General features: G+C 41.2%; 1 protein-coding gene across 2 annotated transcripts in view; it reads left to right on the forward strand.

Moving 5' to 3' along the window:
• rapgef5a (Rap guanine nucleotide exchange factor (GEF) 5a) overlaps window positions 1-17,186 on the forward strand; it is a 51,917-nt gene that overhangs the window by 19,477 nt on the left and 15,254 nt on the right. The window contains exons 6-11 of one of the 2 annotated variants that reach the window (XM_067611171.1): window positions 1,848-1,929; window positions 2,012-2,060; window positions 2,192-2,265; window positions 5,229-5,411; window positions 12,169-12,314; window positions 13,351-13,451. In XM_067611171.1, the coding sequence (XP_067467272.1) occupies window positions 1,848-1,929; window positions 2,012-2,060; window positions 2,192-2,265; window positions 5,229-5,411; window positions 12,169-12,314; window positions 13,351-13,451 (635 nt within the window). The remainder of the gene's footprint in view (window positions 1-1,847; window positions 1,930-2,011; window positions 2,061-2,191; window positions 2,266-5,228; window positions 5,412-12,168; window positions 12,315-13,350; window positions 13,452-17,186) is intronic. The other variant, XM_067611172.1, reaches the window with a different exon arrangement.

The following is a 17,186-nucleotide window of genomic DNA, read 5'->3' on the forward strand; positions in this document are numbered from 1 at the left end:
ACATATCTACTTCCTGCGGCATGCACCTTTTAGGCGTTGCTAGCACCAGTCATGTTAATCCTCTATCAATACTACTCTGTGTTGCTTAATGATTGGTGACACACCTCCCACTGTTCCTTTTTTCCAGCTTCGGTACATTCAGGCTCATGGTGAGTCACCAAATTACCAAATAAACACTGACTAAAAAGACTTAATGACCCTGATGGGAATAAATTTAGCATGATGGCTTAGAATAGGTTTTGTACAACTTGTCGTCAACTAATGGAACTCAGTATTTGTTGAGAAACAAAAAAAAAAAGGAAAACTCTCAGATTAAGTCACTGTGACAATAATTTTCCCTTGTTCTTCCAGCTCTGCTAGAGGTTTGAGTATCAGTTATCTTTTTTTTTAAGTGACAAGTCATTTTGATCATAAACACTGAAAGGAAAGCAAATCTAGTGACTGTTTTTATTGCTATAGTTGAGAGACTGACAGAAAAAATATGGTATTTTCACAATCCTTTAAGGCATCCGTTGGTTTACCTGCCTGTCTCTCTGTCTGTGTCAGAGCCAATAGCTGAAGTGTCAAGCTGAGGGCTACATGTTATCACCATCTTTCCCGCTTGTGCATTTATCATTCCCTTATCAGATTACAGTACACACACACACACACACATGCGTGGTCTCATCCTTTTTCCTCCACAACTATTACTAGTGCCACTGGGATCTGTTGATAAAATCCAAATTGTATGCAAATTGGTCTGGGTGTGTGCGTTGTGTAAGGGGGTGAGTCAGTGTGTGGGAGACCAGTCCAAACAGTGGTTTTCTAAGAGAACATATCAGATGAGGGGGTGCAGGCTGCCACTGTTGAAGACAAACTCTACAACCTTGCATTATTGCTGTGGGAATAATGCAGAGTTTACCCCAAAACAACCACCTGTTTATACAGCACACACACATGCGCGTGGATGCACACAAAAGAAGTCATACACAAACATAGTCACAGATGCACTCAGACCTGGAACAAAAACCCTTGACAAGAATAACACATTTATATACATTGTGAACACATGTACACACAGCAGCCGCATTGCTGCACACACACACTCTCTCTCTCTCTCACACACACACACACACACACACACACACACACACACACACACACACACACACACACAGCCTCGCTAACATCAATAGGAGGGTGTGTCTGGGAGCTATTTTAAATGAAACCACATGAAAGAGAGAAGGGGGGGTAGAGAGAGAGATGCTCCATACTAAGACGTGTAAGCAGTGAAGAACTAGAAAGACGGATGGGAGGGAAAATAAAACAGGCACATACTGTACTGTACCACTCTGCTGGATATAAAATATTCACAAGAAAATATATTTGTCTGCTGTATGTTTACTATGTTTAGGGCTGATTATTTTTTTCAATTAAACAGTCAACCCTTTAGATGCCCATCACAACTTCCCAAAACCCTTTCAAATTGCTTGTTTTGTCTGATCAACATTCCAAAACCCCCCAAAAAAATTTAAAATGGTTTAATCAGAAAAAACTGGCCCATCCTCACATTTGAGGATCTAGCTAGAGTGTATTTCATTTAGTAAAGGGTTAAAAATTGAAAATAGTCTATCCACTTATATCATTCCAAGTATCATTTTATCTTTAAAAAATAAAGGTTCATGGGTTTCAACCTCCAGCTAAGAAGTAAATGTATTTGTAAGCTGTAGTTCCTCTCTCAGTATACCAGGGGGCAGTGTAGAGGACCACAGCTCTGCAGAGAACTTTTTTCTCTGGTGAGTGATCAGAATAATGCACTTATCACTTGAAAGTAAAGCTTTGTTTGTTTATGTGTGTGTGCCCTGAAGGTCAGAGGAGGACTCTGAAGGCAACAGGGACATCTGCAGTGAGATTCTCCAGATGAAAGCTCTCGAGAGGCTCACTTCTACGGTCAGTGTGCGCATATATGTCTGCTTGTTGAGTATCATCTTATGAGATATTTTTTGTGACACATTTCACTTTCCTCCAACAGGTACAAAGTGAGTTGGCAGCTGCTCTCGCCCGAAAGACTCGCAAAGCTTGTAAGTATTTATTTAGTCCGACTGTGTTTGTTTTCCTGAGACGTTTTTGTTAATATTTTTCCATCTGCATTATGAGAACACGGAGTGACAAAGACTATGTTATGTGATGAGTCTTTTGTGATCGGTTGCAGTATCAGAGCAGGACTCTGAGACGACGGAGACGAGCCACCAGGAGCCTCGCACACCCAGCGAGGAGAGCAGCCCGGTAATACACACATAGACAGACACACTCCTACTCATACTAAATAATATGCCAAAGAACAAGGGGAGAGAAAGATAGGGAATGACATGCCAGATCTGAACCAGGGATGTTGTAGTTCTTGGTTGGCACCTTTACCTCTAGGCTATTGGGGAGCTCAAACATATTAAGTGTCTTTGCCCACAATCTCAATCAGTAATTTCATTACCACTACCTGTCAATTGTGTCCAATCTAATAATTATAATTCCCAATTTGGACAGTGTACACTTGGCTTAAAATAGGCCTACATCAAATTTAGAAAAGTCAATCTAATCCAAGATAGAAATATACCTGATAAGTGAGTATATCTGCATTAATAAAAAATAGCTTGTATTGAATACAGCATATATGGTATGATATCTGTGGCAAGAGTAGAATTAGTCTGAAACTGTTAAGGCAGGAAGATTTAGACAACCTCTCTTGTATGCAGCATAAACCAAATATAAAAAGGTCAAATGCCACTTTCAACCAGCAGCGACATTTTAGAGTAGTGCACATATGAAATGTTGCTGAAATACGTGCAAAGTGGTCATAGTTTCAGCCTCTGCTGTTAGCATATGCATTTGGAAGAAGTATAGCTGTTTTGATAGGGCTTTTTTTTGACAGCTGTTGTCACCAGAGTGCTATAAACAAAAGACTGGAAATGGACCAGGTTTAATATGACCAATACTGGCCAATTAAAATATAACTTGATCAGCGCCAACACAGATTGGACTGGGAGATCCATAATAAGAGATACCAATCTTTCTAACTACCTTTCCTCCCCCTTTCAAAGGTCATTGAGTGTAAGCATCTGTGTGTGTGTGTGTGTGTGTGTGTGTGTGTGTGTGTGTGTGTGTGTTTCTCCATGAGGTGGCTAAATGTAGAAAACGGGGTCAGAGTAGAGGGAGGCCTGTTTGCTTCCTGGTCCCATCTCTGTACAGTGGAAACATCTTTTTCTCCATCAATTATTTATAGTCTGATTAGACCAGAGATATGAGGATAGAGAAGAACAGAAAAAAGAGAATCTTTTAAACACAGTTATACATACAATACTATAGATCAGTGGTTCACATGTCTCTGGCTTTTGACCGCTTAATACAAAGAAATGCCCTCTCGCATCTTCTCGTCACATGTTGCTTATGTATAAGAGTGCAACTAAAGAGTATATTTTTCTTTCCCTCTCTTACAGTATTTAGAAAAAAGCCAATATTAGAAAAAAAGCATAATTTTGTTTTTTCTCTCTTTTTTTAGAAGCTTTTTTTTGGATATTTCAGCCTTGATTGTACAGTTGATAATCAAATCACATGGGGAACATTGTGGTTTTATGGTATGCATCCCCACCTCTTGGCCAGCCACTGGTACACTCCAAATTTAGTTTTACTTGTTTCCGACCCCAGTCAACATTTTGTGACCTCTTTTTGGGGGTCTTAACCCCCGGTCTGGGAACTACTAGTAATATGAGTATTAATTTAGTTTAGTTTAGTTTAGTTTATTTGGTATGATGAGAAGGAGGTCATTAAATCATACACATAACTGCAATGTACATGAAGGATTTCCTTCATGTACAGAGCAGACAACTTTTTAGGGTGTCAAGAAACAATGCTGTCCTCTCGCTAATTCAACTCCAAAGCAGCTTAAGTGGACTGGAGTCTAATTTAGTTTCGGTTACCCTTCAGCCGATTGAACACTGAATGTTTTAGCTCGTCATGGATTACAAACACAAGAGGGATCAAAGAAGAATTAAGGATACCATGGGAGAGAAGAGGAGATAGACGGAGACGGACACATAATAAAAACAGACACAGACCACAGACAGGTTTATCTCGGTGCGTTCTGTGTCTAGGACAGGAAGTTGAGAACAGGTCTACAGGAAGCAGCAAGGGACAGGGGACTGTGACTCTGATATAATGTCTGTGTGTGTGTACGTGGCTATTCTAACAGATAAGAGTTGTCATTGGGGGGGTGCTTTCCTAGTAAACAAAATTAAGCGTGGGAGTATGCCATCATGTTGTGTGTGTGTGTGTGTGTGTGCGTGTGTGCGCGTGTATGTGTGTGTGTTACTCTCTGCTTGAGCTTGGCACCGTGGGATAGTTGAGCTCACAGGAAGGGTTACCCAACTCTCAGCCAAACGAAATACCTCTCTCTCTCAATTCCAAGGAAAATAAACAGACCAGGCTACCCGCTGCCAGTGGTGATAACCATCATACTAGCAGCACCCTAGGGAGCACACACATACACACATACACACACACAGTCATGTTTTCTGTCGTCAGGTCTATCTGAGGACAGAGCCATTCGTTTCTCCAGTATCCTGCAGCACTTTTGATTAAGTATATGTCTCTGTCTCTTACTTCTACTTGTCTCTCTTTATTTTTTTTTAGACAACACTGTGAGGTATTCACACTTTTATACACTACTTAAACTGGGCTACCACGGTGGTTACCACATTTTAAACTCCCGACTATAAAGGGGTGGAGACAGACAGACACCTCACACACCCCCAACACACACTCTTCCCACACAGACACACACTCCCGCCCACTTATACAACTAATCACACACACTCACTCTTTCTCCACCAGATCCTCTGACACAGAGCAGTCAGACAGAGACAAAGAGAGAAGTGCAACAGATAAAGGGAATTACAGACTGTAATAGATAGAAAGAATAAGAGAGTTTGTGAATCATGAGGAGGAATTAGAGAGAGAACAAGATAGACAGAGACACCCAGGATTACCGTTTCTTCTCATTCTCCTCACATGGACATAAAGGGGCTACTGAAAACTTGTTATCGCATGTTTCTGGATTATGCCCAAACTGCTTTGGTTCTCACTCGGACAAAAACACTGAACTTACTTGACCTCCATCCCACAAACACACCTTGACTGTTTCCACCATGTCTTGGGACTGCGGTTTGAGATATGTGTTCATGCCTCCCGTGTTGCAGCTGGGCGGGGTGTGCGCGTTGCGGGACAGCGGTGGCAGTGGCAGTGGAGGAGGGATGGGGACCGTGTGCGGCCGCGAGGAGCTGACCAGTCGGCTCGGACTGGAGGCCGTGCAGCGTCTGGCCAAGGACGGCTGTCGGCTGCTGCAGAACCACAACTACCGGCTGCCTGATAGAAACCAGGCGGTGAGTGATTGTTAATTTTTAATGTCACTGATATCAAACATTACATTATCAGTAATGATAAGACTGATGATGCTCTGTGAGCTTGTTGATTGCCCACTATGTAATCCACAGTATGAGTTGCAGCTGTATGGTTAGAATGAGTAGAGAGTAATTGATGTCATTGTGCGGTAAATGTCGTCATTGCTGTCGTCGTTTTTAAGCACGCACACACTTCAGGTCTGAGTTACTCATGGATTCAGGTCAGGGAGCCTCATCAGGACCATCATGATTTGTGTTGTCAATCTAAAGGACAGACAGACGAGCACACACATTTACAGCAAGTCTGCTCATTTTCGTACATCATCTGCCTACATGAGGACACATCTGGGCACCGACATGCACCCACAAACACACACGCACGCTAACGTTGCCACTGTTGATGCACATATAGAGTTTCGCTTCATTCAGATCACCTTAGATTAAACAACCACCAGTCCTCTAGCTCGTCTAGTGTGGGTGTTAATAATGGCTTAGTGCAATGTGATCTCATACTCTTATTATAGTCTGTCAAGTAGCCAATATACTGTGTGTGTGACTGCACTTGTGTATGTGTGTTCACTTATCTGTGTGAGTTTTCAGGCTGGGGCTTATAATCATGTGTGGGAGCTTGTGTGTATGTGTGTGTGTGTGTGTTCATGCACTGCTGGCGCTGTGGCAGGCTGAGTCAGTGTGTGCGCATAATGAGCAGGGTGTTAGTGAAGCGTTGTACTGTATAATCCCGCTCTACAGTACACCTGAGGGCAGGAAGCGAAGCGAATGCAGTCTTCTTTCACCCTACATCGTGATGTGTGTGTTTGTGAAATCTACCGCATATCACATCAGCTCGGCGAGTTTGACCGAAGCCCGGCCTTGGGGATTTTTCAAAGTGCATATGAATTCATTTTCATTCCTTACATGCAAAAGTAAAAAGATACTGCATTTTAGAAAAGCATTACTCCTGTAGGAAACTATAGAGAAACATGAATGTATTGTTGTTTAATCAGGGATATAGTAGAGAGAGGCCCTGCACACTTCATACTAAACCCTTTGATATGTAAAACAGTTTACCAACATATGGATGACTTGAATCTTAAAGTGTAACTTCAAGTCCTCTCAAACTGGTTGGTTAACAGAATTTGTAAAACTCTATTGTACCATCATCAAATGATGTTACGGATTTGCAGGATATGAAATGATGTGCAAGAAATCATGTATTTTGAAACCATAAAGCTTTAAATAATGGTTGGTGTGACATTATTGTGGAGTGAAGAAGCAATGTTTTCTTTAACTTACAAGCTACTTGAAGATGGATTTGAGGGAAACTCTGGGAACAATGTTGATAAATGAATATTAAAAGATTAATAATGAAATGACCTTGTAGTTCAAAGATTCTTCAGTCTGCACATACATACCCACTATAAATATCATGTAAATATAAGACCTTGTGATTATCATGAGATAAGTTTGCTGTTTCTTACAGTAGGTTTGACAAATTAGGAACAAACATCAAAGCAAGCAGTGATGATTCTTGTAATGTTCTGAATAAAAGCAGCATCAACAACTCATGCAGGAGTGTTCAGTTTGTCTTTAAATTATAATTTCATATATTATAAGTTCAAAGCTTTTGTCGGGATCCCAAAATCCTCTTAAAAAGAAGAGAGGACAACATACCTCCTCATATTAGAACACAAATACAAAAATATATGTAAAACAGTGACATTCACACTTATTGTAGCATGATATTATTAGAGGTAGAAGAGACAAAACATAACATGTTCATCTATCATCATTTCTAAGAGTGTTTTTCAGAAAAGAAAGATTTGTACATTGGGCTTGACAATCATCTCAGCCGGCTCATTGTCCAGCTCAGACTACAAGACGTGGCAGCACCCAAAACCAAGCACCCAGCTCGATTCACCACAAAGACCACTCTCCTTTTACTGGGTTGTCACGGTGATTTTTTTTATTTTATTTTATTCTAGTTTCCTTTTTTTTTTCCATGACAGACAAGCTCTGACAAACTGGTGTGGGCTGTTTCCATAGTGATACAATTCATGTGTTAGTACAGTGAATTGCGTGCATCTCTGCCTTCTTTTCACTTGAATTTATACTCTTTCACATTTGATTCAGCTATCAGAGTTTGCTGCAGTTGGTAACAGAGGTCACCCTGCACAAGGAATTATACAAGGTCACAGCACCCATGAGACACACATACAAACAGGCTCTTTTTGGATGGCTTATGTTACTTTCTAATAGTTAAGGAATGTGTTATTTAACAATTACACAATTTGTGTGTGTGTGCATGCGCGTGTGTGTATGTGTGGGCGGGCATGTGTGTGTGTGGTAGCATGTATGTGTGCTGCTGAGCTAAAAGCATTGTGTTTTCATATTCTTATCCATTATTTCCAGGAATCAGGCCCAGAGCTATCACAACACAGATATGGCTTGGTCACTATCAGCGCAGACACCAATATACACGCACGCACACACACACACACACACACACACTGGTAGGAACAGGAAGGGATCAGAAAGGGCTTCCTTTAGGCTTTCCATGAGGCCCACCTTTCCTCTGTACAATACATCATATTGTGTGTGTGTGTGTGTGTGTGTGTGTGTGTGTGTATGAGGGAGAAAGAAAAGAGAAGACAGACTGAGTGAGAGAGAAACAGAGTGAGCAAAAGAGCTTTAAGACGCCGAACGTGTTTTGCATCATCTCTTTCTTGTCTCTTGTGCCCAAAAACACTTTGTGTGTGTTTGCGTGCGTGCGTGTATGCGTGTGAGAGAGACAGCTGTGTACTCAGTTAATGACCCTGCAAGCGGCACAGCAAGTGCATGTCCTCTAGTCGCTATTTTCTCTTCCCAAATCCAAATCCGTCGAGCGTAACGTCTGCCCCTTCAAAGGCAGAGAAAGGGAGAGACCTGGCTTGAGCTTGCTGAAGAGAGGAAAAAGAAAATGTGTTTCAGAAACAGAGAGAGGGAGACAGTGAGGAGGGAAGGGTGGAGAAGAGCTAGAAGTACAGATGGTTGAATTGAAGGAAGGGATTGGGAGGAATGGAAGGAAAGAGACCGACACACCTGCTAGCTGAGAACAAGTGACTGTCCTGAGAACAAACCTCAGAATCAGTGTAGGTTTGCTGTTACTAAACTGCAATGAGAAATGTTTACATATTTGAATTATATACACATATATACACATAGACACGGGTGTGTGTGATTTAAGGAATAGAAACTATCATGCAAATTGATCATCAATTCTTAAAAGATTCTCTTTTTTCCTCAAAGATGTGTAAATGGACTTTTTGGAAACCTTTTGTGCCTCTACCCTTTCAATGGAAATGTTAGAATTTTTTGTTGGAAGGTGGGGGGGGGGGCGTTCAAAAGTTTGCATAAAATGCGTTTGTGAGTTGGATTCAAATGTCTCTTTTCACAGTCACTGCTTCTTGTGCTTCTCACTTTTTCCCACACTCCGTCTCACTAGTTTTCATGATCCCTCATGTTTCTTTCTTTCCATCTTGGTTTCTTTCCTTTAATCTTTCCTCCTTTTCTTGTTCTCTCTCTTTCTCTATTGCATAACTTTCTGACCCCTCCTCAACACTGCGTTCCAAGTCCCTACTTTGTATATTTTTACTTTTTGTGGCTTACATTCTTTCTCAGGCTGAATTAATGTTGTTGGGAACTGCTGTTTGCACTTAATTCTTTAGAGATTATTTGAGTGTGAATTCTTGTGTATGCCCAATAAGGTGAATGTTGTAAGTTTTACTTTTGTTTTTGTGTGTTTTCTGGCAGCCTTTTGATCTTGTGTGTGTGTTAGTGTATAACGCTGCCTTCCCCCACTTTTGGCTCAGTGTTGTTTTTCTTGGCATCTGTGTAAAGAGTGTGAGTGTGTTATCGGAAAGATCAACAGTTTGCTACTGTATCAGGAACACAGCGCAACGTTTTCTTCTCTTTTGTTTTTATAGTGGTTATAATTGGTTACATAATCTCTCTCTTTTTATTTTTTTCACAGTATATCTGGGACACTGAGGGAGTTAATGGTGAAAAGAGACAGGAAATTTCAGCAGAGATAAACAGGGGAGGCTTGTGATAAAGCCTCCTGGTTCGTATTGAACCCTGCATGAAGTGGACCAAGCATGTCCTTAGACCACCACAACTTGTTATCTTGACATCACATCTGTACCGTTGGGTGCGGTGTGGGTGCCAGCCCAAAATGTAATTAATGGCATGCAGTGTTAGATCTCTTAACATCACTGCCTTATTTATCTCCTATATGCATCTTTGTGTTGCTACACCCTGTGGACATTTAATTACAGAATGTTACTTGGGTTCTCTTGGGAATACACGTTGTCCACAGCTGGATTCACTTTGAAGACGTGGAAACATGACAGTGAATTCATACACCTCAGTATCTGAGAAGTTTCTGTGTGCAACGTAAAAATCAGTCCGACTGGAGTCCAGAGTTTGTCTTGTGTGCTGTTTCATATCCATGGTTCAGACAAAGGCTGGGTGATAGTACTGTGTTATCTGCTTTATAGTTTAATCATATTGAAATCATATGGTACTGTTAAGTAGCCTAGTAAATTTAATGATGGCTAAATGGTATAACTGAGAAGTAAATTAAAAAGAAAAACAAAAATGACAGTATAGATTACGGCAATATTCAAATTGTAAGCTTCATTTATCTCATAAAATGCTCAGATTGAGTCCTAAACAAGACATGGTGCTGCTGTAAAGTGTGAACACCTCCAGTTTTGTTTGTTCGAGTGCTCGGCCAAGATAGAAGCGTGTGGTGGGCGAGTGCTTTTTTCTGTTTAACCACTGACCTACAGTACCTGAACGCCCCTACAGTGAGTCGTTTTGTCAAAATCAATAAAAAAAATATTCTGTGTTGCAATTTCAATTGTTATATCATTATTATCACGTAGCTCTACCTGAACAGTGAACATGGAACATTTTGTAAATACCATAAGATTTTAGTAGATGTAGAATTTGGAGTTAAATAGGAATGAATAAGCCCAAATGGTTTGACATAATTGAACAAAATAAATAGATAAATCGCATTGTGATTAATCAAATGAAGGTTTAAGAGGAAAATGTGACAGACAGACACACACACACACACACACACACACATCAATACACCTGAGGGGGAGGATCTGGTGACCTTCAGTTCACTGAACATCTGTATCATCCTAGAGTAGAATAATATGAGTCATCAGGACATATCTACACACACATGCGTGCACGCACACACACACACACACACACACACACACACACAAAAAGAGCACTTTGGGCATTATGTTTTGTCTGACCCAAGTCAGATCCCACCTACTGTCTCTCATGATCAAACAGCTCCTTTCATCTGACGATCACAGAGATAGAGTGTGTGTGTGTGTGTGTGTGTGTGTGTGTGTGTGTGTGTGTGTGTGTATGCTTGTAAATGTCTGCCTTTCTATTGACTTGTTTTAATGTGTTACAGAGGTATCTGTGACTGCATTAGCATTGCTCTGTGTTCAGGTTCCACGATGTCTAAAATAAAATCAAGGTTGTAAATGTTTTGATCACAGTTATTGATCACTGTTGGCACTTTGTTTGAACTTTAGACCTTAGAACTTTTACCTTAAAGTCGATATAACTTAACTGTGTGCAGTCCTACGTGGTGTGTGTGTCTGTGTGTATCAAAATAAGAAAGAGTGCAACAGATGGATAACCCTGCATAGAGAGATCTTTGTATCAGTTGCGATTGCTACTCGATCCCTCTGGCTGTGACAGAGACTGCAGCAAGCAGCTGGAGGAGAGACTTGCTTCTTTTTTTCCCTTCTGCTCCTGTCCTCTTCCTTTGATCTACCCCTCTCCTCTTCTCTCCCCAGGCTGTTTCTTAATGTGCTCCTTTGTCCATCTGGAACTCCGTTCCCTTTGCACTGTCACTGCAAGTGTGTGTGTATGTGTGTGTGTTTTGTGCTCACAGATCAAGTTGCTGTTCATTTTTGGAGCAGGAGATCATTAAGTGTCAGCCCGCATTCCTAATTGTCCCCATTGTTTTTAATTACACAATGCCAAGACAGGAAATGCAATACCTCTCTCTTTTAGTGAGAACAGAATATATGTGTGCACAAGTGTGGATTGGTGTGTGAATGCTGGATTTGGATTGGTGTTAGAGAAACATTTTAATTGAAAATCAAAGAGTCCGGACATTAGAGCCTTACCAATACTGGATTTTTGGGGCCAGTAACAAAAAATCAGACAGTAATGTGTTGGACAATATTCATTATTATTTTTTTAGCCTTTTTGGACCTTTTAAACTTGTTCGAGTTGTGATAAAGATATTAAGCAAGACACTTCACAGTTGAAAAACAAAGTCAGCGTCCTATGGTGGAAAAACTACAGAATGGTGACGCAGTTTTTAAATGGACAACATTGGACGATATGTACGCAGATACGATATATCTGTAATAAGCTAAAACACACACATGCACTTGAAATGTAAAATTATATAAATGGGTCACAGTGTGCACAGTCCTGACACACAGTGATAATACAAATAATGAAGCAGAAATGAATACAGTCACATGAGATGCATTACATTCACTTTATTGCTCATTGTGGCTGAAATTGTCTACTGTTCAAAAAATAGTCTTCACTCCCTTAAACTTTCCTCTAACAGCTCGTCCTCCTTTCACCTGGTGACATGTTGTCACTGTTTTTTTACATCTTTTTTTCTCTCTTTCTCTCTCAGGAGGCGTTAGGGAGGGTTTGCCTGAAGGAGAGAGGACGGGACGTGTTGGTGTTGCAAAGAGTGACATCATCAGTGACGTCGCCGTCAGAACGGCCCTCACCCACATCTTCAGGGGGCGGGTCCAGAGAGGAGGACTGCGACAAGAGGTCAGTCCCACCTCCTACATAATCATAGCCCTCAAAATCAACAGTGGCAACAAAAACATAATCATAGTACTCCTCCCTCTCCTGTCAAGTCTATCCTGCTTTTTCTCCTGTAGTTCGGAGTCTCAGGTTGCAACCACAGACTCTTGCATGTAAAATATCAGTAGTGCTGGCAACACTGTGTGTGTGTGTGTGTGTGTGTGTGTGTGTGTGTGTGTGTGTGTGTGTGTGTGTGTGTGTGTAAGATAATGTATGCTTTAGCTTCTGGCACAGAGCAGGAAGAGGATAATGACTTTTTTGTTTTCAGCTGAAAGGGAAACAACCATGAAACCAAGACTGGTTTACTTTCCTTCTATAAATCAGTGTATGCATGTACGATGGTGTATGTGTGTACCAGAGAGTATGTGTATGTATGTGTGTATTTCCTCAAAGTTGAATTCTTTGTGCCATATGTGTCTGTTTTTCTGTTTTTAAGTTGTTGTGTCTCAAGACCTAAGGCACAATGCAGGGAGTGTCAGTGACAGGCAGGTTAAGTGGGTGTGTGTATGTGTGTGTTTTTGTGTATAGAGTGCTCAGCATATTCAGTAGTAATCAGTTCCCTCCCAGTCCTACTGTTGGTGCTGTCAGAGAGAAGGTTTTCATCTCTGGAGCTCTTAGCTGACAGTGGCAGACAGCAAGGCAGTTTACCCCCACAGGAGAGCACCCTTCCTGGGTATACAACGCTTAGATGAGGGCTGATCCTCCGGAAGTGTTTAGATATGAAGATGACCACCGAGCGAGCTACGCTTGCCGAGGCAGAGGAGGACATAGATGATGATGATGAGGACGACGACGATGAGGATGATAATCACGACGAAGGCAGTAGCAGTTCAGAAATCTGTACATTTGACGTTCCTTATTTTCGTTACATTGATGATGACGATGTAGAGGAGAATCATAGGGAAGAGAGGAAAAGAGAGAGGGAGGGAGGATGGAGGGAGGGAAATGATCGTACTTGGTGCTCTAGTGAGGAAGATTGTTGCGGCCCTTCGTCTTACAGGTATGTGGTGGTGTCGGGAACGCCGCTCAAAATCTTGGAGCATCTGCTAAGCGACCTGCGGTTGGATGACCAAAGAGGGGCACCAGAGAGCAGGGAGAGCGGTAAGTTTGGAGACGCACACACCACACATGTACTTTAAACACACACATTTCACACACACTGTGCACACAGACACATCTGAGAAGGCATTTATACACAAGAATTGGATGTGTCTGCATTATAAAGATAGAAAAGTGGTGGAAAAGTAGACAGCAGCTGAGATGTTTGTCTTTTGTTTGGTGGTATATTTAAAACTAAACACCAGACCTCCCCCTCCTTCCAAGGAATTTCATTTTCACTGCCACACAACAAGTTACAACACAGCCCAACCTGGACTTTTTTGTCTCTTTTATTTTCCCCGAAGTGGGTTCAAGCCCGGGAGGTATGCACTTCCCCTTGATTATACTGTCAGTGTGCGTGCGTGTGTGTGGCTGCATGAGTCAGCTCTCACACCACATCCAGGTGCATGTGTGCATTCATTCAGCCATGTCACTGCCTGTAAATACGAGGAACATTCAAAAGGTTAAATGCTCTAATGAGTCTGTAAAAAGATTCCCCTGGGGTATTGAAGACATTACTGCCACAAACAATTTCAGTTTATTAACTGTCATATCTCAGTTTTACAGTAGCTGGATCCTTACAATCAAGCTACTGTTTTTTTTGACAGTGCAGCACTTACAGTAGCAATAAACTGGTTTACTGTGGGAATCAGTTTATTGTTTAGTCTGTAAAATGTTAAAAGTAGTAAAAGAAGAGTGAAAATAGACAAAGTGACATGTTTAAATATTGTGTTTTGTCTGACAAGTAGTCCAAATCCCAAACGTATTCAAATTAGAATCGACAGAGAAAAGCAAATCCTCACATTTCAGAAGCCTGAACCAATGGGTATTTGGCATTTTTCTGCTTGATAAAGGACTTGGTATTGATTGATTTTCCGTTGATTGACTAATCAATGAATCAGCTAATCATTTCAGCCAGTGTTTGTGGATGTGAGTTGGCTTAATTTGTAACGTTGACTACAGTACAGCCCCTTTCATCTTAAAATCTTGTTGATGTAAGTTAATCATTCCCGCACAGATAAAAAGAAGAATGTATCTAAGTATATTGTATTTGTATGTATTGTCATAGTCAATAGATCTTGACGAAACAGTTGCACCTGGCAGTTAGTAGGTTTGAACATTCAATAACAAATAATCCCTTCGCAAGAAGTAGCTAGTAAGTGTGGTGCAACCGGTTTTAATTTAGTCTAACCCTCCACTAAGAAAACACTTTTTTATAGTTTGAACAGCTGATGCATCCAGCTCCAGGTCTAGTAAAATAAGACTTTAATCACACAACTCATTACACAAGACATCTGGGTCCCAACCTGTATTTTATACAACCCTTCTCTTGCTTGTTTGCACCCTTTCCAAACAAGGCGTCTTTATATATCAACTCCTCAGCACCACCAGTTCCCAGCAGTCCACAGGGAGCCATCTCACTGAATTGCAGGAAGCAAACGAAGAAAGAGAGAGAGATGAATGTAGGAGAGAGAGGGAGAGAGAGCGAGAGAGAGAGAGAGGGAGAACTGAGATGGTCTTTGTGGAGGAAGACCGCCTGATATTTATTCACTGAAAGGAGAAAAGACACTTTTTTTTTTTTTTTTTAAGGATCGGGTTGATTTTTTTTTTTTTTTTTTTTCTTTTTTTGGAGGAACAGAGAGAGAAGCAGAAGCAGAGATGCGGATCAAGAGTGTATGTGCATGTTTGTCTGTCTTTGTCTCTGTATCTGTGTGCGTGTGTCTATCTTTTGGTCTATGTGCACTGAATAAGCATGAGGGTGTGCGTGTGCGTGTGCGTGTGTGTGTGTGTGTGTGTGTGTGTGTGTGTGTGTGTGTGTGTGTGTGTGTGTGTGTGTGTGTGTGTGTGTGTGTGTGTGTGTGTGTGTGTGTGTAGGCCCTCTGGGGTGGTGCTGAGCATCAGTGTGCTGTTTTAGTGGGCTTAGCTCTGCAGCATGTTGAACAGGCTCGAACACGCTTCTTTAGCGAGACAGCGATTACCCCAACCGTCCCTCCCCACGTACACATAAACACACACACACACACACACACACACACACAACGAAAAAACACAGCAGCAGATTACTGCGATTAGTTCAGCACACACACATTTTCTTTTTTTTTTTCTTTTTCTCTCACAAGAGATAAAGTCCCCAAGGTCAGAGCTGAATGAGTTATTCATCAGGGTGGTGTGTGTGTGTTTGGGTGCGTGTGTTTTCCTGTGTCTATGAGTGTATGTGTTTGACTTTGTGTGTGCCAGCAGGCAAACGCAGAGGGCATATGTTGAAGATGAAAATGGATATTTATCATCACAGAGAGCTAAGAGAGGGCGAGCGTAGGAGGAGAGTAGTAGCGGGGGAAATGTAACTGCCCAGAAGGAGAAAATGAAAAACAGGGGTGTAGGGAAGGGGGGCGGACGAGGATGGTTTGGGATGGAGAGCAAGAGAGGGAAATGGAAAGCAGGAAAAAGACTAATAGCTGGTCAAGAAGAAGCGCTACATCTACAGATTGAAGAGAAAAATACTCAGATTTCTTGAGAAAAGTTGTGTTTTCATTTCTAAAGAGAAGACAGTTGATCAAATATTAATGTCGCGGCCTCTGCTCAGTCTTCTATAATTGATTTCTTTGCTCTTTGCCCGACAGAACCATATTTGGGTCACACATTTCCCGAGGAAAGAGTTGTGACACACACACACACACACGCGCGCACACACACTCACACGCGCACACACACACACACACACACCCTCTCCCTCACCCCACCAACACTGGCTCATTACCCCTCTGCCATGAGGGCTGTTTATATTCGGTTCTTACCCATTGAACACCTGCTGAGTCTCACACACACACACACTCACACTCACACACTCTTACTGTTTTACATGCACATTAACTCGCTTTACTTTAATGAATTTCTTTAGATTATGAAGTTGTTAAAAATATGAGACAAAAGAATGGCTCCCTTTATTGACGTAAATGTTATTTTGTTTGTTTATGTTCTTGGTTTCAAGTAAGTATTTCTCTATAACACAAAATATTTTTTTGCTGAAATAACAGCAACAATCAAAGTTAAAGGTAATCTGCTTCATCAGGACTGTGTGGGTGTAGTGGAAAAGATTTGATTGACAGTAGCTGGCACCATAAGCAAATGACCTTTTAACCTCTTCAAGCCCAAACGTATGATGTCAAGCCAAACTTTTTTGGATCCACCGACCTTTACTTTGAGTTACAGTGGAACATTTCCATAGTATGTCCATAATATACCTGGTTGAATTGAGGGGAAACGTATATAAAATGATGCACAAGACAAGTAGAATAGAATTTTTGAATGGCCCAGCCATAAAAAAACCTATGTGTTGAATATTTTAGTGGAAACATCATATAACTGCAATGAAGTGTTGGATTAAGCTGATACAGAATATATGAGATACTGTTAGAAAGGGTGGAAAAGAGTGATACAGTATTTCCACCCTTAACCCTGCAAAAAAATGACTTTTTGGGCCCTTGGAGGCAGCGGAAACAAGCTGTGAACACAACGCTAACATGTCATCACTTTTTAAGTTGATATTGTAAACAGTTTTCCATTTAAACATCCAGCAAACATAGAGCAACATTAGCATTAATTTGGAGTTGTGTTTCTGGTCACATGATTAATATAAGTCCAATAGTCACTCTCCTTTTAGCTCTGTTTTTGCTCTCCACCAGCTCCTGAGGGAAATGCTTAGCTCTTTAGCTATGCTCTCTCTTAAAAACGACGCTA

This window comes from Thunnus thynnus, chromosome 15, assembly GCF_963924715.1.
Source record: "Thunnus thynnus chromosome 15, fThuThy2.1, whole genome shotgun sequence".
Lineage (NCBI taxonomy): Eukaryota > Metazoa > Chordata > Actinopteri > Scombriformes > Scombridae > Thunnus > Thunnus thynnus.